The sequence below is a fragment of the Rhinopithecus bieti genome, unplaced genomic scaffold (assembly GCF_001698545.2).
Source record: "Rhinopithecus bieti isolate Rb0 unplaced genomic scaffold, ASM169854v2 scaffold_57045, whole genome shotgun sequence".
NCBI lineage: Eukaryota > Metazoa > Chordata > Mammalia > Primates > Cercopithecidae > Rhinopithecus > Rhinopithecus bieti.
Window position 1 is genome coordinate 754076 of NW_016822092.1, and position 22642 is coordinate 776717.

The 22642-nt window shown below is 43.1% G+C and overlaps 1 protein-coding gene across 1 annotated transcript in view; it reads left to right on the forward strand.

The window, feature by feature from the left end:
- LOC108521151 (putative inactive cathepsin L-like protein CTSL3P) overlaps positions 1-9747 on the forward strand; it is a 15658-nt gene extending 5911 nt beyond the window's left edge. Inside the window, 3 exon segments of the mRNA XM_017860802.1 lie at positions 4782-4809; positions 4811-4876; positions 9589-9747. Coding sequence (XP_017716291.1) covers positions 4782-4809; positions 4811-4876; positions 9589-9747 — 253 coding nt within the window.
- Positions 9748-22642: the final 12895 nt, after the last annotated feature.

Consider the following 22642-nt stretch of genomic DNA (forward strand, 5'->3'; position numbering starts at 1 on the left):
GGTGGGGCAGGGTTGAGGGGGGAGGGTGGGGCACTGTTCACCTGAGGTCTTAAAGCAGAGATGGACAGATTAGGGATGCAGGGCCATAAACATGACCTGGAGCCATGTCAACACACTGCCTGTGGTGAGCACTCTTCTATGCTTTGATGTAGGATTAAGGAACTTCTATACTTCTATGCCCTTGGGGTTTGTCAGCCAAACCAGTTCCCATGATCATTGCTTACTCTCTTGTTGTTTCTGTGTGTTGAGCTCCATATATGTGGGGACACACTGAAATAGATCAATGGTGGGCATAATCTCTGGCTAAAATGTAAGCTTGCCAACCAGTGGCCCATCTAGGAAACTTTTGTTCTTCCCCTTCTCTTGCATATTCTCAGAAACGTAAAAAGCACATCAAAAATCACTTTCTTGGACTGACCGTTGTTGTTATGTCCTGGTAAACTGTGTGTGGAACAGACATGAGTGAACATTTGCCCTCAAACTCCAGTCTCTGTGTCCTCACCTGTTCATAATTTGATGAAAAGCCATTGATTTGTTATACAAATGCAGACTCTGTAAGTGTTTACCAGATAGAGCAATTAACCCACTAGCTCTCTGGTTTATAACCAGTAATGTCCCCCATTCCCTCCACCTTGCCCTAGAGCAGTAAGCCTGCTGTTGCGGTGGCTTGGTTTCCTCCAATTAGTGCTTCCAATGAGTAACTTGCTCGTGGCTGTTTTCAACCATTCTCAGAGGACCTTACCCTTTGTCCTTCCAGCTGTTTTGTCTGTTGCTTCTCAATAATTTTTATGTAAAAGAAATCAAGTAAAACAAGTAAGCATTATAAAAAACAAAATATAGATAAACAAGAAAACAGGTGGTGGTGAACCCCAAAGACTCACCCAAAATCTCACTGTACCTGTTTTTGTCTTCTTGAAACCAGTGGTCAACTGGGAACACACTGCTTGCTTACGTGCCAAGCACCGCATTCGCCTTGTCATGTATTATGGCATTTGATCATCAGGATAACCCTCATCCCCATTTTACAGATGAGTACACTGAGGTTAGAGAGGTTACGGAGCTTGCCCAAGGGCACAGGGCTAGTCAGTGAGGAAGCCAGGATTTGATCTCAGGAGGTGGAACACCGGACAAACCGGAATGCAGTGCCGCAGGGGTGTATGGGACCTTGGTACTGAGGGCTGGTAGTCATTAGGATTTTGCAGGAGCACCGCAGGGAATGATTTATGCTAAACATGACCTTCTCTACAGTTCACAGGAGCAGCAACCAAGACACCACACCCCTCCCAAGGGACCCAGTTGGGAGGTCATTCCCCAACACACAGTTCCCAACTCTCACCTCCTGCTTCCATTCAAAACTTCCTCAAAAGCTCTTCCTGTTTTCTGTGACTCTCCATTGAGTTTTACCCAATGAATGAGAGTCCCTTTAAATGATTAGGCCCAGAAAGACATTTAAAATGTAATAGCAGTCATGTCCCACTCCCCCTTAAGCCAAATAATTATCTCTTGAAGACACTTGCTCTGCAGGCTCTAGATTAACTGATGCCAAGTAGCCATAAAACACCACTCACTCTATAGTTCTGCAATGTGTAGCCAGTCACTAACTAACATTACTTCTGTAAACCAATGAGAATTCCTGACGAACAACTTTTGTAATTGCTCACTCTCCTGATTAAACCTTTTGTTTTTCTTTAAAAACTCAGGCCTCTCTTTTGTTCTCTTGAGCACTCCCCAAAGAAACTTGGAAGTGTGTTCCTGGCTGGAATCCTCAATCTTTCTTTAACTAGATTCTGGCTTTTTGATTATTTCAGGTTGGTAGGAACCACCAGCCACCCCTTTCTCTAGCAGAAGATTTCCCCACATCTGAGTTATTTCACCTGCAGCAGGTGCTGGAGCAGGTGGGATGGAAGGGAGAGTAGAGTATCAGATTCTGACCCCTGCCCTATACCTGCAGACCTGTGGTGTATATAATGCAAGGGGAGTGATGCATTTTTTAAAAATCTTTTTTTGTTCTCTTTACAGGGACATTTCCCCTCTATCGCCAGGGGTATTGTTATCTCACAGACTATGGATTTTAACAACAGGAATGCAAATCAAAAAAAGACTCGGTGTTCAGCCTTAGATCTCCCGAACAGAATTTCTGACTTGACAATGGTCCAGAAAGTGAAGACTGAAGAGAGAGGAAAAGGTTTTTAAATTGCAGGACCCAATCTAAAAAGCTACTGTATGAATCTAGAGCAGCGGTCCCCAACCTTTTTGGCACCAGGGACTGGTTTTGTGGAAGACGATTTTTCTGCAGATTGGGGGGATGGTTTCAGGATGAAACTGTTCCACCTCAGCTCATCAGGCATTACTGAGATTCTCCTAAGGAGTGCAAAACCTAGATCCCTCCAATGAGCAGTTCACAATAGGGTTCATGCTCCTATGAGAATCTAATGCTGCAGCTGGTGTGACAGGAGGCGGAGCTGAGGCGGTCATACTTTCTTGTCCGCCAGGCACCTCCTGCTGCGTGGCCCAGTTCCTAACAGACCATGGACCAGTAGGGGTCCACGGCCCAAGGGTTGGGGACCTTTAGACCTAGAGGACAATGTCATCAAGGAATTAATTGTCCATGGTTTGGTGGAGTTGGAGGAAGAAAGAAGTGTCTTCCACCTCACCTGTAAAATGGGGCATAGAAGAGCCCTCATCTCCTAGGGCAGTGGTTCTCCAAGGTGGTTCTCTGACCAGTAGCACCTGCACTATTTTGGAATTTGTTTGAAAAGCAAATTATGGAACCCTGTCTCAGACCTACTGAATGAAAAACTCACAGAATGGGCCCTGCAATCTGAGTCTTCAGGAGCCTCCGGGTGATTCTGATGCCTGCCGAAGTTTGAGAACCACTGCCATAGGTTTGTTGTGAAGATGACACGAAGAGCATGTGTGAAATGCTCAGAACAGTGCCTGTACCTAAGAGTTATTTAGCTATTCCTATCATCGCCATCATCACCATCATGGCAGGGATCTCTTCTAGTAATGCTTCAATTTCCAGGAGTTGCAGGAACTCACAAAGGGAGATGCCTTTCCTCTGCAACAACCCCCAGGGCAGGTGCATCTGCAAGCTGAGCCTCTCACAGCACAGAAGCTTCTGTCTTCACCACTCGCCAAACTGACACAGAGACTGATTTTCACCTAATGTGTATTTTTAAAAAAATACAGTCATTTGTCACGTAACAACGGGGATATGTTCTGAGAAATGCATCATGAGGCCATCTCACTGTTGTGTGACTATCATAGAGTGAACTTACACAAATCTAGATGGTAGAGCCTTCTACACATTCAGGCTAAATGGTAGGCCACAAGCCTGCACAGCGTGTGACTGTCCTGAATACTGTAGGCAATTGTAACACAATACTGTGTATTTATGCCTTTAGACATATGTAGACATGGAAAAGGTACAATAAAACACAGTCTGAAAGATAAACAATGATGTACCTGTATTGGGCACTTGCCATGAATGGAACTTGCAGGACTGGAAGTTGCCTTGGATGAGTCAGTGACTGAGTGAGTGAGTGAAGTAAACGTGTAGGCCTAGGACATTACTGTAAACTATATACTGTATACTTAGACTATACTAAAATTATAAAAATATTTTTGACCAGGCGTGGTGGCTTATGCCTGTAATCCCAGCACTCTGGGAGGCCAAGGCAGGCGGATTGCCTGAGGTCAGAAATTCGTGACCTGTCTGGCCAGCATGGTGAAACTCTGTCTCTACTAAAAATACAAAAAAAAATTAGCCGGGCATGGTGGCATGCCCTTGTAATCCCAGCTACTCGGGAGGCTGAGGCATAGGAATTGCTTGAACCAGGTTGGTGGAGGTTGCAGTGAGCTGAGATTGCACCACAGCCTGGGTGATAGAGCGAGACTCCATCCCCACCCCCACAAAAAAAAATTTCTCTGTATATTCTTATTCTATTATAGCTTTTCTATTGTTATACTTTTAAATTTTATTTCTACTTTTAAGCTTTTAGTTACAAACTGAGACACAAATGCACATTAGCCTGGGCCTATACAGGGTTAGGGTCATCCGTATTACCGTCTTCCACCTGCACATCTTATTGAACTGGAAGTGCTTCAGGGGCAGTAACGTGCAGGGAGCTGTCATCTCCTGTGATAATAGTGCCTTCTTCTGGAATCCCTCCTGAAGGAACTGCCTCAGGTGGTTTTATATCTAAAATTTTCTTTTTACAGGCAGGAGTATACTTTAAAATAAGAATAAAAAGTCTAGTACAGTAAATACATAAACCAATAGCATAGTTGTGCATTATCATTATCAAGTATTATATGATGTACACAATTGTATGTGCTAGACTTTTATATGACTGGCAGCACATTACACCAGCATCACCACAAATACGTAAGCAGCACTAAATGTTTCCACAGGTATGATGCCAGTAGGTGATAGGCAGTTTTCAGCTTCATTATAATCTTATGTGACCACCACTGGCCATGATGTATGTAGTCTGTCCTTGACTGACATGTCATTATGCAGTTCATGTCTGTATATATCGTTATTTTGTTGAGATATACTTTACGTAACATAAAACTCATCATCTTAAAGTATTTGGTGGTTTTTAGTGTATTCATTATCTTAAGCAACTATTACCACATCTAACTCCAGAACATTTTCCTCACCCCAAAAATAAGTCCTGTATTTATTAATCAGTGTCTGAGTCTGTTTTCTGTTGCTTACAGCAGAATATCTGACACTGGGTCTTTCCTAACGAAACAAAATTTATTTCTTACAGCTCTGGAGACTGGAAAGTCCAAGGTCACAAGAGGTGCATCTGGTGAGAGCCTTCTTGCTGGTGGGGACTCTCTGCAGAGTCCCAAGGTGGCACAGGTCATCACATGGTGAAGGGGCTGAGTGTGCTAACATGCTAGCTCAGCTCTGTCTTTCTCTTCTTATTAACATACCAGTTTCATTCCCATGATAACCCATTAATCTATTAACCCACGAATGGATTAATCCATTCTTGAGGACAGAGCCCTCATGATCCTATCATCCCTAAAATGGCCCATCTTTCAATGCTGCCATATGGGGATTAAATTTCAACATGAATTTAGGAGAAAAAATTCAAACCATAGCCCACAGTTAGGTTCAATTCCCTCTGCCTTCATTTGCATAATCTATTTTCTGCTTCTATAGATTTCTCTATTCTGGGCCTTTCATGTAACCGGAGTCATAAAATATGTGATCTTTTGTGTCTGGCTGCTTTTATTTAGCATCATGTTTTCGGGGCTTGTTCATATTATAACATGTATCAGTACTTCATTCCTGGCTGAAAATACTGCATGGCATGAATACACTGTATGTATTCCATTGTATGAATATTAATCCATTCATCAATTGATGAACATTTGATTGCTTTCACTTTTCTGGCTATAATGAATAATGTGCTAGGAACACCTGTGCATACATTTTTGCATTAACATATGTTTATCAATTTCTTGGGTATAGTCATAGGAGGGGAATTGGTATGTGTAACTTTTGAAGAAACTACCAGATTGCTATCCACAGTGGCTATGCCGTTTTACCTTCCCACATAACTGATGAAAGGCAAGAAAATTGGATACTTGTCTGAACTTTCATTTCTGTTTTACTTCTTCGGTTTTTCTTTTGGATTGTAGAAGTGAAAATTATGTATGCCTTGTTTCTAATTTATTATTTTGATTGAGATGGATAAGATAGTGAAAATAATATTTTATTGGAAATACTAAACTTTGATAACTAAAATTACAGAATATTTGAAAGCTTCTATTTTAAAACCTTTCTACATTACAGTCCTGTCTGCATTAAAGGATTCAGTGGAAAAATGAGAAACCAATAGAAGCAACATCAGTATACTTTGATCCAACGTACTGTCCAATTTATATTGGTTTTGGAATGTAGATAATTTCATCCTCATCTTTGGTAAGCATAAACTTTTGGCTAATGACATACCATCTCCAAGCCTTGGTTTTATTTACTATAAAATGTAAATAATTCCAGTGGCCTCATAAGGTTGTGTTAAGAATTAATTGAGATAATATGCATATTAATATACCAGTCATATTCATGAATCCTCTCTCAGAAATGGACATATTCTTGAGAAATGACATTAAATCCAAAGGCACACAAATGCTGCAACAAATGCTGTTGAGGTTGAGATACTGTATACTGACAATGTTTATTGTTTGACCATTCCTACTCATCTAAAATCCTACTGTAATGCACTAGAGAAGTGTTTAACTCGATTCAGGGAAATACCCACAAATATCATAAACCAAAAGACCTGATTCCCTCTCATTCAGGACGGTCTCCTGCCAGGTTTCTTCCCTTTCTTAACTTCATTGTCCTCAAAAGCTTTCTTATCTGGGAATTCTACATGGAACCATGAACGAATTTGAAGCCTTGCGAGAAGGGTAATAGAACTGTCAAATATTCTCCCAATTCCACTAGAGAAGAGGGGGTAGGGGTGAGGCAGAGGGTCTTGATCAGTTTAGGCCTGATTCATTTGACATTGGTGGAGGAGACCAGGTTTTGAATGATTAAGCCTTGCCCTAACCGCTAGCCCTTAGCCAGAGCTGTGGAACTGGGTGTTGACCCCATTTCCTCCTCTGCAGTCTCCACTCTGTTCCACCCTGGAATAGGGGATGAAATGCTGGGGTGGAAAGGGCAGGGAATTTGTGATCATGGTAGCACCATGGCTGAATTCAGGCAACAGTGTTTTTTCATTCATTCATTCTGAAAAATTGTATTGAGTCTCTTTAAGTCAGGTCTTGTGCTGAGGAATCAATGATGAACCAACACTGAGACATCCCCTGTGCTGGGGGAGCTTACAGTCAAATTGGGCAGTAGGTGGGAATCAATTTACCCTTTGAATGACGTATAAACTTTGCACCTCCTTTCCTCCCGATTGAACGAATGTTCTGGGCAGTTTTTTCATCTGTGGGTCCCTGAGTGGTGAGGTTTCCACGTTGCCATCCCATCCCCCTAATAGAGGGAATCTGAGAAAGTGTGGCTACCTCCTCTTCTCCAGATTTCACAAGAAAAAAGAAGTCTTGAAAGACTTTACATAGAAGTTCACACATTGTCTCAAAAGACATTTGACCAGGGCTACCTGGTGCCTTTCATCATTGATGGAATGTGCCTCACTGACTCAAGGGTTTCTGTCCTAATCAGGAGGGCTCACCATCTGTCATCTGGCTCTGCTCTAGCTCACCCTGTGGTAACCTGGTGTCCGGTCTCCATTTCCAAGAAGTTACATCACTGCACTGTGGAACTGCAGGCGCCAGCACAATGAGTCCTGATGGAGAGCTCCAAATCACGGGCTGATGTTCCCACTCAGGGAGAACAGGTCAGCACAAGAGCGGTGCAGCTATTAGAAATCTGCAGCTTTTGAAGTGTCAATTCAAACACTATCACCACTTTAGTGTTCTTTCTCAGGAAGCACAACATCCATGTTAACGGAAGGAGTGAAGAATCCATCTTCTGTCTGCCATCAAAAGTTAGAGCAAAATGTGTGGGATCATAAGTGGCATCAAGGAATATAAACTCTTCTTTTTGTTGTTTACTTGTAGGTTTTGAATTATGGTTTTGCTCTTTCATTCAAGCTGGAATGCAGTGGTGCAGCCGTGGCTCACCACAGACTCAACCACCACAGACTCAACCACCACAGACTCAACCACCACAGACTCAACCACCACAGACTCAACCACCACAGACTCAACCACCACAGACTCAACCACCACAGACTCAAACACCACAGACTCAACCACCACAGACTCAACCACCACAGACTCAAACACCACAGACTCAACTCCTGGCCTCATGTGATCTTCCCGCCTTGGCCTCCCAAAGTGCTTGGATTGCAGGAGTGAGCTACTGCAAAACTCTTCTATTTTAGATCTAAATACTGTACCATGGACATCTTTCTTTGTCAATACATTCAGAGTTTCCATTGTTGACCCTATTGTAAATGATTTAACAATCTCCTTTTCTCTTATTGATGAGTATTTCAACTTTTTTATGTTTCATGTACAAATAATACTGTACTTTATATCTTTGCATGTGTATCTTTATAGAGATGTGCAAATAGTACTATAAAACTAATTTTTTGAAATGCATCTACTTGCTGAAAAAATGTGATTTCATTGTGTGCTCCTACCTGTAGTGAATTAGCATATGCATTTCTTCACAACTTACTAATTAACTCATTTTATAGGCAAAATGTGATGTAATTTGTTGCTGTAATTTCCATGTCCTTTGCAGGAAGAGTTCAATTTCAACTTTATTATTATCATTAATTAAAGTTATTATTATTTCTCCACCACGTTAATCATCATTATGATCATTACCACAAATAATAGATGCTAACAATAGTCATCCCGCATTAAGAACACCCTACATTAAGAACCTACATCCCATGCACTTTCCACACAGGCTTGATTTGATTCCATTCACTCCTCACAACAACCATGTGAAGAAAGAATCATGAAGCAATTGTATAATTGAAACACAAAAGGAAAGTTACTTGTGTGCCCTTGGTCAAGTAATATGGACAGTCTGTGCTTCTGATCTTCTAATAGAAAAATATAAATAGTAGTATATTCATTATCTACTACATGGGGATGTGTCAGAAATTAAAGTACTGTGTATTTGCAAGGCATTTTATGCCACCTATGAATTGTTCATTGATTATATAGTGTGTCTCATGTTTCAGTGCACTGGGAAGGATGGATTATAAGGGAAAGACTGAGAAAATGCAGAATTTGGTGCAGGGTTTCCAGTGGAAAAGACATCTTGTTTCCCAAACAACAATTGGTCACATACTGAAGACACACAACCTGCCTATGAACTGGAGAACGCTACTGAAATCTTAGAGGAAGCTTGAGATTTTCCTCAGACAGGTGTTTACTATTCAAGTTGGCACAAATGGGTTTTGTTAAAACCCATTTTCTTTCTATTCTGCCTGTATCTGGTGCAAGATAGAACTGAAGAGGATATAAAGCAGCAAGGTGCAATTTGAAATCAGAATGGCAACAATGGAAGAAAATGGTCTTGGTTCAACCCAATGCTCACCTGAAATCACTTTTATTAAGGATGACCAACTGGAACAAAATTGTTTGTTAGTCTTCTCATGATAATTTCAAGTGTGTTTTGATTTGAGAATTTCTTTATGAAAGTCTTCAAAATCCCACCTCTTAATCCATGGAATTTTCTCTGGAGTCTGAAAATTCCCCAAATCTTTGGAGACTTGATGGTTGTTCACTGGTCAAGGGCTCTATAAAAGTTTTCTGGGGAGCTTGACTCAGTGGTCAACAAAGGCCCTTGCAAATCTTCAGTCTGATTCCGGGATCCCCAAGGAGACCTGGAGCCTTTCTCAACATCTTTTGATTGGAAAGAGCATGTGCTTCATCCTCTGTTGCAACAGAAATAGCCATTGTGAAGCTCCATGGTGAGGTGCAATGAGTTTATTCAACCACGTGTGGGCTGGATAGGCTCAGATTTACAGGTATGTTTGAGCTCTGTTTCATACTCAAATGTACAGATCCAACAGATGACTGGATCAGTTGTACTCTTCATCTTCCTTGTATTCTGGGAAGCATGAAGTGCAGTGCCATCTTATTGAGGATGTTCTGCAGATGCTAAGTGGTGGGGACGAGGATCACAATGAAGACAACTGGCCCCATGACATGAGGAATCATCTGGCTGGAGAGGCCCAGGTGTAGCAGTTATGGGCTGTTACTTCACCAAACAGGTGATGTTTCACATCTCAGTGTAACAGAACATTTTGCCTGTCAGTGCCTAGCCACTGTTTACAATCAGAGCCAAAAAGCCTTCTCTGAAGCGGAAGAAAGTTTTGGGAAACATTGCACCTATAGGCAGACACTTCATGTTAGAGACACAGCTGCTTGCCTTGGTTTAGGCTGCTGCCAAAACTCCCTCCATGTTGGTAATCAAAGCAAAACAGAGATGGAGCCAGAGCCTGAATCAGGTCATAAAATAAACAAACTAATTCACAAGAGTCTTAGCACTTCAGTGGTATTGTTCCCACCCTCCTGTGGAAAGGTCTGGACATTTTGACATAAACTGGCTGTGGAGTAGGCAAGAGTGCTGGTTAGCTTTTCATTGATTGATACGGCATTGCTGACATTTGACTACTTTTCACCTTCAAAATAGCCATTTCAAGTCATTCAGTGTAATACTAGGTCTAAGTTTCATCGTACTCCAAATGTGTCTATATGCACGTAGATAAATGCTAAAACAAAAATAAGCAAATTCCTAATATTTGCTTCCTGGAAAACTCATCATTACTCTTTTGTAACCTTTCATTTTCAGTCTAGGTGAGGAAAAAATAAGCACTTTATGAGCTTTCTGAAAATTAAGATTTATTTTGAAATTTCAACATTAACATAAAAGGCTAACTTAAAACAAGAAAAAAATAGTTAAAATTAGAATTTTGGACATAAGGGATTTTTTTTTCTATAGAAGCCAAAATCTGACACTTGGATATATTTCTCTGGGCAACCAGACTCTACTGTTTCAGATCAGGGTGTAGCTGGTGGCCAAATCTGCTCCATGGATAGGTGCACCATTGTGACCACCTTTTGAAATCTGATTTTTCTTTTTTTCTTTTTTTTTAGGTAAGGAGTGTACCCTTCAGTTAGCAAGGGTACACTCACTGCCTCTCCAGACTCCTGTCAGCATTCATGGGCACTTTCCTGCAGCCCCTAGGCCCCCACCACCACCATTTCCATTTTCCACCTCTGTCTTAGATGACATTGATGTCTCATGGCTCCTCCTGTGATGTGATGAAATCTTCTGAGTCAAGGACTGAGGAGGGGAAGCCATGCTCCCTCCATGGAGTTCAGCTAGGGCCTTCTTCGTTCTCAGATGTGAGCATCAAGAGAGGCACACCAGGAGCAGAAGCTGAGCCCTCTTAGGGCCCATGAGATGCAAGGCAAATCAAGATCTCTTTCTATCTCAAACCGTTGACTTTTTCAAAAGTGTAGAAGTTGCTGGTATTTAGGGTTGGTGAGAGTTTGCAGGAATGGGTCCTCTTGTTTACTGTTATAAAGGGATGCGATATTCTTGTCTTTGGACTTGGAATTGCTCATTATTTTTAAGGGAAACATTCCCAGCCCTAGCAAATCCATTTCCATCTCATACAAATAGTCATAGAAGTATAAATATTAAATACATCACATATTTACAGATTTTTAAATAAATCCAAGTGTTTATCAATAGAGAAAATTTAATTATGATTCCATCGGTATAAACATGGAAATGTATCCTTCATATACCACTGAGAGCAAAAAGCAAATTCCAGAACAATGTGCATAGTATGATCCCATTAAAAGCCAAAATAGAATAAGATAACTATGTCTATGTATTTTAATAGGTGAACATAGGTTTATATACAGAGAAAGCCCAGAGGCATATGTATTAAAATAGTAACCATTATCTTTGCAATGGGAAGGAATGGGAACAGTGTTGGAAACACTGATTTTTACTTTATGTTTTATTTTGTGAATCAGTTTTTTTTATTTGAACAAAATTTTTTATAATGGAAAATAAAGTCACATAATTTAAATCCCTATCTCCCAAATACAGGAAGGTGGACAGTAAAAACTTTTTATCCACTTCAGTCCCCAGCCCACCCATACAACATCTATTGTAGGTTTTTTGTTTTTGTTTTTTTTTATCATTTGTGTGTGTATGTGTTTGTGTGTGTGTGTGTGAGAGAGAGATACATGGAGGCTCGCTCTTGTTGCCCAGGTTGGAGTGCAATGGAGTGATCTCGGCTCACTGCAACCTCCACCTTCCGGGCTCAAGTGATTCTCCTGCCTCAGCCTCCTGAGTAGCTGGGATTACAGTGCCTGCCACCACACCTGGCTAATTTTTTGTATTTTTAGTACAGACAGGGTTTCACCATGCCGGCCAGGTTGGTCTCAAACTCCTGACCTCAGATGATCCGCCCGCCTTGGCCTCTCAAAGTGCTGGGATCTATTGTTAGCTTCTTAGTGTCCTTCCAGAATTTATTTATGCACCTGAGGACAAATACATATATGCTTTCTTGTTCTCTCTTTTTCTTTTCCACAAAAAGTAGAACATTGCTTGCTGGCTGACGTTTTATTTTTTCCTTCATATATGTTACTTTTTTCTTGTTTGGAAAAATTTTTTTACAGTGGTCTCTATTTCTTTAAAATTAAAATAAATGAGAAGTGTTGGATCTTAGGTGGGAAAGAGTTGCAGCTGTAGGGAGAGGCTACTCCACTTTCACAAATGTGATGGGGCCACATCCAGCAGTTGGGAAGCCAAGCAATATTTCAAAAGCTGAAACAAAAATAGTTATTCAAGCTGAGAAGGACATATCAGTAGATAATGAATTTGCCCTCTGTGTATTGATTTTGCCCTACTTAGAAACATCATTCCCCACCTCCAGGCAGCCGGTCCTGCCTCCTTTTCCTGAAACACCTTTGTCAAAGCTCTCCCGTGCTGTCTCTTCACATCTGCCCTTAATCACCGCAGGCACCCACAGCACAGGGACAGGGCAGGGGAGGATGTGGCAGAGGCAGCATTGGGAGGGACCAGCCATTCCTTGGTTTCCAGCTGTGGGGCCTTGGGCAGGTTGCACACCTCCCCTTAGCCTGTTTCATCACTCAGGAAACGGGGATAACATTTCCTCACAGGATCGTTGTGAAGAATAAATGAGATATGTAAACATTTGCATGTAGTAGGGCTAACTTTTTTTTTTTTTTTTTTGAGATGGAGTCTCACTCTGTCATCACCCAGGCTGGAGTGCGGTGGTGCGATCTCAGTTCACTGCAACCTCTGCCTCCCAGGTTTAAGTGATTCTCCTGCCTCCGCCTCCTGAGTAGCTGGGACTACAGGTGCCCGCCACCATGCCCGGCTAATTTTTGTATTTTCAGTAGAAACGGGTTTCACCATGTTGCCCAGGATGGTCTCCATCTTCTGACCTCGTGATCCACCTGCCTCGGTCTCCCAAAGTGCTGAGATCACAGTCGTGAGCCACCGCGCCCGGCCAGTAGGGCTGATCTTATACCACCTTATTATGGGGTCAAAGACAGAATCTTTCCAGAGGTCTTGGTTATTTAAGAAAATATTTATTCAAGGATTTGATGCACAGGTAACCTCGCTTATTTCTTTCTTCCCGTGAGCCAGGTGACCAAATTGTTGAAATTAATTATAATGTTATTGTGGTGGGTAAGCAAATATGTTAAAAGCAAAGATACAGTCCCTTACATTGTTGAATTATACTCCCAAACGTATCAAATTAGGTACATGTGTCTTGAGACTGTTTCAATAAGACCTAAAATATAACCCATTGTGTTCTGTGCTTGACCTGTCATAATAGAGATATAGGGAATGCAAATTTGTACACACATAATGGAAAAATAGTGTGGAAGTTCCTCAAAAACTAGAACTACTGAATGATGCAGAGGTCCCAGAACTGAGTCTATCTCCAAAGGAATGAAAACCAGTACATGGAAAAGCTATCTTCACTTACAGGTTCACTGCGCCCTCTTCACAATAGTCAGGATATGGAGTCAACCTGAGTGTTCATGAACAGACGAACGGATGAAGAAAAGGTGACATATATACAACATGGAATACTATTAAGATTTAAAGAAGAAGAAAATCCTATCACTTGTATGAAATGGATGGACCTGGAGGACATTGTGTTCAGTGAAACATGTCAGACACAGAGAGACAAATAGTGCATGATCTACCTTACATGTAAAATCTAAAAAAGCTGAACTCACAGAAGTAGAGAGTAAGATGGTGTTTGCGTGGGACTTGTGAGGGGGTCATTAAGAAGGTATTGGTCAAAAGACATGAAATTAAGATGAATGGGAGGAATTAAAAAAGCAAATATGAGTGGCCACACAGTCATCACTCAGTAAAGAATGTTGAGGTCATTTTGTGAAAAGATCACATCGCATTGGAGGTATTGATAGGGCTCTTTGGGAGAAGCAGTCCTCCACAGGAAGAATAACATGGTATTTGTGAGGTCTGAGCTTCTCACACCAGTGGTGCTTTGGGAGCTGCAATACCCTCTCAGGATCCTGGGTGCTGGTTGGTGCCATTCAGTGTCCTGAAGAAATGATTTCCTCAAAGGGAAATGAACTCGTGTTTTCCAGGGTGAAAGTTCCTCCCTGGACACTGGGATCTGCAGCATCTTTGAGTGACTAAATGTCTTTCTTTGACTCACCGGGTAACGTGGAGTGGGGAGTGCCCACAGGATGTAGGGCCTCTCCAACATCATCCCAGAATCAGCCTGTGTTTCCCAGGCTCATTCCCTAGTAGGTGAGGGAGGCCAGTTGGGGATGGGTGCAGGTTCTCGGGGCTTCCTTCCAGTGCGAGAATCAGGGCACAACTTCTTGACCTCTCTAAGCTCCAGCTTTCTTATTCTGTGAAGAGGAATGAGAAGAAACTGGTTCTGACTCATAAAACCTGCTGATGCTACACTCACAGGGTCTCAGCAAATAGGCATGGATATAAAGATGAATGGTGCCTGATGCTGCCTTGGAGTGGATGAGGAGCAGGGAACCACGTGGTGCTGATGTCTGCCTATAACTGAGCCATGCTTCCCTCGCGGATGCAAATCCCTGCAGGGCTGGGAGGGTAAACAACATTCTCTCATGAGTGTTCTTTTTAAGGCCCAAAGAGAAGGCTGATTTGGCCTCAAGAGTGAGGTTGGCTGCCCTCCTCCACCTAACAGGATATGAGTTGAGGGTAGTTGAAATGATCCTAAATAACAGTGAGGTGATTATTCTTCACTATTTGCTTCCCTTCTCTGAAAACTTTCTTCCTAACATGCTCAGTACTCACTTCCTGACGACTGGTACCTACATTTGCCTTGGTCCTAGCTTTTCAGATTTCAGAATCCAGATATGTTGCTTGGAACAGTTCATAGTTTCTGTTATGCCCAGACCGTTTATTCCCCGAAGAAGACCACCAGAGTCCAGAGTCAAAGCCAAGCGGCAAGGATCTTTACTGCAAGTTCGAACTTGGTCCCTCTGCTCCACAGCATACAAGAGGGCCCCAAACGATGCATGTGCTCACTTTTTATAGCCCGATGTAAACAAGATATGTAAGGTTACAGAGGAACAAGGGAATTCTTTTGGTTACAGCATTACAATTGTTTAACATTTTAAGTTGTACATTTAGCAGTTTTTTCATTGGTTCCCGCGCTTTCAGTAAAACCACTACACAAACGGTTGTGACCTTATCGGGGACTCTCCAGGTGGTGTTTTTCTAAAGTTGAGACAAATGGAGGAATGTTTGCACTGGGCCCAGGAAGTTGAGACAAATGGAGGAATGTTTGCACTGGGCCCAGGAAGTTGAGACAAATGGAGGAATGTTTGTACTGGGCCCAGGACTGAGATATATGTTTGATTCCTTACATTTCCACTAGGTCTGAGGTCTCATTGAGTCCTAGAGGATTTCCTTAAAGGAAACTGTGAGAAAAACTATTGAGATGGCTTTTCCTTCCCAGAGAGAGAGAGAGACAGAGAGAGAGAGAGAGAGAGAGAGAGAGAGAGAGAGAGAGAAAGAGAGAGGGAGAGTTGCTGCTTTGCCCAACAGCAACTGCTTGATGAAGAGCCTCAAGATCTGACTTGGGCCTCCCAGCTCTCAGGAACCCATTCTCCACTGGCAGGGGTGGCGTGTTTACCCTGTTATTCCTGGAGGAATTGGACCACAAACATTTGGGGATGTTAGGTTGAGAGCTGGAAAACCCCAAGCCTCTGGCGTGAAAACCTGAGGCTTGCTAGGAGCACTTGCAGGATACACCCATGTCCTGCCACCTGCCTAAAGAAGCCTTTGGGGCCGCACACAGTGGTTCACACCTGTAATCCCAGCACTTTGGGAGGCCAAGGTGGGTGGATCACCTGAAGTCAGGAGTTTGAGACCAGCCTGGCCAACATGATAAAACCCCGTCTCTACTAAAAATACAAAAATTAGCTGGTGTGGTGGTGGGTGCCTGTAATACCAGCTACTCGGGAGACTGAGGCAGGAGAATCACTTGAACCCAGGAGGCGGAGGTTTCAGTGAGCCAAGATCACACCACTGCACTCCAGCCTGGGCAAGAAAGTGAGACTCTGTCTCAAAAAAAAAGAAAGAAAGAAAGAAAGAAAAGAAAAAAGAAGTCTTTGGGTGCTTGTCAGCTTCTTGGAACTGAAGCCAGACCATTTCCTTGCTCAAGCCAAAGAACTCATTGACTCAAGAAGCATCATAGCAACTGGGCTGCACCTAAAAAGGAAGAATCAAGGGCGTGATCCACAACCAAGGCCTGAGGAAGCAGGACCCGTAGTTGACATGCACAGTATGAGTCATGACCCATGTGCTGGGGCTCTAGCTATGGGCGGTGCCTCTTGCCATTTCCAGCTTCCTCCTTCAGAGGGTGGGTGTTAATGGTCTTCATTGCTTGTAACCTTCTCAAAGGCATGGGTTTCTGTTTCTGCTTTCCCTGGATCAAGTCTTCTACATTGCAGTTGCTGTAACAAAAACTATTAGCAACAACACAGCACTACAGAAGCAAGCTCCTTGCTAACAGTGATTGCTGAGGACATTGTCTTGTAGAGACCACTCTAGTGGCTTGGCAGCCTTGGTGTAGAGCTGATGACAAAACCTTTTCCTGCTTTTGCCAATCATGAGGAGCATTTCTTTGTCTATATAGGGGAACTGAAACCCACTGGCCAGCCAGAATATACTCAAAGCAGTCACTGGGATACGAATCTCACCATCATCTCCCATGTTATCCCTTTTGTTATCTTCAAATATGGTCCCATTTACCCAGCACCAATATTCTCTTATGTGGAGAGCAGGACTAGTACCCTTGAGTTACTTATAGTGACTCATCTTTGCGTGGGAAATGTGTCAGTATTTTCAGCAAATGTCAAATGTGATGAAACATTTGCTGAATTGTCTCTCAGTTTCGAAACCAGCTAACACACTCAGGGGCTCTATTTACAGCAGTCAGGTGGAGTCAGGAGTGGGAACGCGTCTTCCACTGTCACCTTGATTAACAATAGCTCTGACCTGTGGAAGGACGGTCAAGTCCTGTCTCCTGTAACATGGGGCAGTGATGGCTCAGGGTCATGGCTCTTGCATTTGGGTGAGGCCTTCTCATCACTTTTAGACAAGCAAGTGCAGGGCGACCACAGTCCTCCCCACTTCCATCAGCATCCTCCCAACTCCCCCGACCTCTCTCATGAAGCTCCCCACTGATTCAGAGATCCCATCCTGAGGGGCTAAAAGAAACATTCATTAACCTGTCTAGAAAGTCATGAATAATTCATGAATTACATTGAATTCATCCCTATTATAACTATCTTCAGAAATTCAGACTTGGTAACCAGGTAACTCCCTTCCTCAATGTCTTTCCAAGGCCCCAGGTGATCCCTGTGTTCCATGCATAACGCCTTACACAGCAAAGTGCTTCTGGGGGTGGGAGCCTGCTGACCTTCCCTGGAATCCTGACTGCAGGTTCTGTTTGGAACATGGGGGCTCATTTTGAGAAGCTCTTAGTATTTAGCATTCACAAGAAGTTCACAGGTTCCAGAAAACACTGGACAGCACTCAAGGGAAAGAGAAGCGGCAGAGATGGAGACACCTGGTCAGTGTGGCCAGAGCATCCTGGGAGAAAAGCACTGAGGGACAGTGGGGCAAATGCACATGGGTGGTGGGGAGAGGAGCAACGCAGATGGCAAGATGCTGTCCAGACAACCTCTCAACTCAAGAGAAGGGACTGAATCTAAGAGGAGAAGAGGAGGGATGGATGAGACTAGATGCTGAGGGTGCCACAAAGCCAGAAATTATTTGAAGTCAATGAAAATCAGACACCTATAGCTGTGACTGTGGTTTGCTAATAGAGGAAACAATGCTGGCCATATTTTTTAAATACATTGATATTTTGGGGAAGAAAACATCTTTTGAGGCTAGACTTAATTTTCCTTCTATCTGAACGAGGGTTTGCTTATGATTTATACTTATATTTTGCAGCTTTGTAATAAGTTAAGCTGGTTGATACAGTGTGTAAGATATTTACAAAAGCAACAGAAAAGGAATACAGTCCTTAAAAAGTCTCAACATGAATTGTTTCTGCAGCGCAACTAGGAATTTCCACTCCTGTACCAGACAGCCACAGATTTGTCTGGAATCCTTAGGGGCCACAAGGACACTGGCTCTGATAATTCAATAGACAACGAGACAAAACAGTGGCTTGCAGTGCCACCATTATGCTTCCAGTCCTTAGGTTTTCTGGGGAGATAATATTCATTTATTCTACAAATATTTATTTAGGATATACATTTTTTCAGGTAAGTTGTAAGCACCATGACTGACAGGCAGAGACAGACAATAATCAAATGAACAAATAAAGGGTAATTAAGATCGCTGATTTTGGAATTAAATAGTTCTGAGAATAAATTATGGTTCAGATTCTTCACAGGCATGTAACTTTGAGCAAGTCGCTAAAACTTATGGAGCCAACATTTCCTCACTTGTAAAAGAGGAAGTAAATTGCCTACCTCTGTGGGTATTTTGAAGATTAAAGAGATAAGTGTGGTTACCAAAACCCCCCCAGAATAGAGCTACTATTACTCTTCTTAAAGGTGTTTTGGAATCTACTAGTGCCTCTATATCACGGAAACACCATTGCTGGGTCTTACGACATACCACTGAAGATTTTAGGCAGAATTGTCAGAAAATACAGGAAAGTAACAGGGCATGCGAGAAGCTCTTGAGACCTGGGCGGTCTTAGAACAGAGATGGACAGATAGGGACACGAGGCCACAAACATGACTTGGAGCCATGTCAACAGGCTGTCCCTGCTGAGCTCTCTTCTGTGGTTTGACGTAGGGTGAAGGAATTCCTGTGCCCTTGGGATTGCTCAGTCAAACCAGCTCCCATCCTCATTGCTTTCTCCCCTGTTGTTTCTGCTTTTTGTGCCCCCAAATATGTATGATGCATTGAAAGAGGTCAAAGGATTTTTTAAATCAACTGATTTTTAAAATGCTGACTTAAGACGAGAATTTTAACCACAGACATGCAAATTAAATTTGGGAAGCCGAGGTGGGTGGATCACGAGGTCAGGAGATCGAGATCATCCTGGTTAACATGGTGAAATCCTGTCTCTACTAAAAATACCAAAAATTAGTCTGTGGCGGTCACCTGTAGTCCCAGCTACTCAGGAAGCTGAGGCAGGAGAATGGCATGAACCCAGGAGGTGGAGCTTGCAGTGAGCCGAGAACGCACTACTGCACTCCAGCCTGGGCAACAGAGCGAGACTCTGTCTCAAAATAAAATAAAATAAAAATCAATATTCAGCAATAGACTTCCCAAATAGACTTCTATGTCCACAATGGTCCTGAAAGTCAAGCTCTGAAGAGAGTTCGAGCAGACTGCCCAACCCCTGTGTTTCACATTACAGGCATGTGCCACCACACCCAGCTAATTTTGAAATTTTAGTAGAGATGGGGTTTCTTCATGTTGGTCAGGCTGGTCTCGAACTCCCGACTTCATGTCATCCACCCTCCTTGGCCTCCCAAAGTGCTGGGATTACAGGTGTGAGCCACCACACTGGCCTCTTGTACTCTTTCCAAGGGGTGGCAAGAGTTTTTCTTACTCACCTGCCTGCTGGGAACCAACTTAATATTTTTATTGTGGTAAATAGACATAACATAAAGTTGACCATTTTAACCATTTCTGAGAGTACAATTCAGTGGCATGAAGTTCATTCCCATTGCTGTGCCACCATCACCACCATCCATCTCCAGAACTTTCTCTTCAACCCAAACTGAAACTCCTAACCCATTCAACACTAACTCCCCACTCTCCTCTCCCTAGCCCCTTAATTGTGACTGGAATGAGGATATTAACAATGTTCATTTCTTGTTGACTTTCTTATTGGTAACCTGTCCTTGATTTAGCCAGAAGTAGCCTTCATCTTGGGAATGCTAGGATTATTAAAAGAGAAACGGAAAGAATAAGAGTCTAATGTTCAGGGTTTGACTTCCAAAACACACGTTTTGAGCCCCTGGCTTTCAACCAAAAACCAGGCTCTATACAGACAGGTGAAGTGTCCTTCCAAATTCCAACAGGTTCCTGGGAAGCTGGGTGGGCACTCAGGACGGCCTGGCTCCAGGTCACTTTGCCTTGCACCACTGCCTTTAGGAGTGAAAACAGTCCATGAGCAGCATCATATCTGTGCTAACAAATAGTGCAGTGGGTATCATGGAGGAGGATTCAAGGCTTCTTTACAACCTGGAAGACAGAACAAGGGACGAGAAGTACAGGTAGCAAGTGTCAGCTCACGTAGGAATTAAACCCGCTTTTCCAATCCTCCGTCCCTGGGACTGTTCAAGCAGACTGCCCAACCCCTGTGTTTCATGGTGGGTGATGCTCTGGATGAACGGAGAACCTCCCATTTCCTCCTGACTCTTGGATCCTATGCCCCTATTTTAAGAGCAACCAAAATGACTGTGTTGCTTAAAGTATGGCCCTCCCGCAAGGCCCTTGGGTACGTTTTGGTAGTCGGGGGACGGAATAAACATGGCCATGAAATATGTCATGAGATGGGGCCTGAGGGCTTTCCCTGCACTTCTATGCGTAACAGAGAGCAAAGGCTCCTGAGCAAACAAAACATAGCAATAAACTTTTAGAGTCACACAACCCATGGTGGGCTTATCACTAGTCCAGGAACATGGCAGAAAAAGAGGAACACCGGTGGGTTATTTTTCCTAACATTAAATTATTCCATTAAAGGAAACTACCATTGTTCTACAACTATAACTTTCCTAGTTTTCTTAGTTCTTTTCCCTCCTTCCTTCCCTCCCTCCCTCCCTCCCTGCTTCCTTCCTTCCTTCCTTCCTTCCTTCCTTCCTTCCTTCCTTCTTTCCTTCCTTCCTTCCTCTCATTTCAGGATACTATAATTGGTGATAGCATTGGATAGTTGTTGCTTTCAACTGTTCGGTTAGCTTTATGGAAGGATAACTTAAAATGTCACTGGGAAAAGACAATCAGATAAATCCACAAGTAGGAACATTCTACAAGATAACTGGTTTTGTATTTTTGCTCCATGGCTGGGTTTTTAAACCACACCCCAGTGCTGAATGCCACACAACCAGGGCAAAGCCTCCCATTTTGGATCGTTTCTTCCAGGAATCACTTGCTGGGGGGTTGAACGTGTTCCTCGAATTATGACTACCCTGTGTGTCTGTGCACACATTCTCTGCCTTAGGTCCCTCAAACGTTGTCTCCACAAGGACACCTCACTGCCTTTTCTCAATTGTTTTTGCACCCAGGAAGCCTGTTTAGAGCTGGTAACTCCACACTCCATGGAAAGCAGCCATCCTGAAGGCTGCCAGGAATAGCAAGTTAGTACCAGGTGCCCAGGGGGAGTGAGAGAGACCCAGTCACCCAGGGCAGCAGGCACTGCACTCCCAAACTAAGACTCTGGAAACAAAAGCAACACACAACAAGACAGAATGACAGCCCCTCAGGTGGGCTGAGAACTGCAGTTCAGAGTGTCACTTGAGGCTGTATGTGACTGTCACATTTCTGGAAATATTATGGGTAGTTGGCCCGTTTCCACACTGCCTCCTGAGGCTCATACCACCTCCAAGAACTGGAATTTGGGACAGGTGTGAGTTCCTGGTGCTCCTCACAGCCTCCTGCCTGGACTACTAAGGGCTCACCTCGCCTGCACTGTGGAGCTGCTGAGCGATGCACCTGAGGTCCTCCTCGATGGCCAGAGGGTTCAGCTGGTCTTGCACGTCGTACACAAACTGCTGCAGCGACATCAGCTGGTTGGGTCCATTGAGCTTCCTCCAGGAAGGCAGCGTGGAGATGATTTTCTCACACAGGTGAGTCATGGGAGGGCAGACCTAGAGGAGGCACGGAGGGACAGGTTAACTCACCTGCAGCTGTGGGTGCTCTGAGCAGAGCCTCGGTGGAACGGACGCCTTTCATTCAGGTGCCTTGCAGGTGATTTGGTGAAAAATGAGCACGTTTATGCTTGAGTACTGGGCAGTTATTATTTGACAGTTACCATCAAGTGGAATCAATTTATCAAATATAAAGTTTTATAGAGGCTCTTCAGTTCAACTGGTCATATTAGATTTTGAGTCTTCCAGGAATGTTTTTGGAACTGTGGACTCAGTCACTCAATCAACTAATGTTCACCAACTCCTAATGTTTCGCTCCCTCACTTCTTCCTCCCTCCCACCTTTCTTCCCTCGCTTTCTATCTCTCTTGTGACTGTTTCACTCAGGCAATGGTCACTTTATGAACAAAAAGAGAGGAAAAGAGCATGAGTGTCATCATCAATATCAGAGTGGGTTTTCACCAGTAAATTAGGCACTCATGGGGACTGTTGTTGAAATAGTGTTTCCAATTAGACCTATTCTTGGTAATTAGCTTGAAATGATTTTCTAACCTTTTAAGTTGGTTACATAAATCAGCCTATGTTACAGATTCATATAATCCACACACCTCCTGATTAGAAACCACACATGCCACGGGCTGCACTGTGCCATTAATTCCTCACTCCCCTCTCAAATCCTTTTATATCAGCTAAATTCCACTCCCTATTCC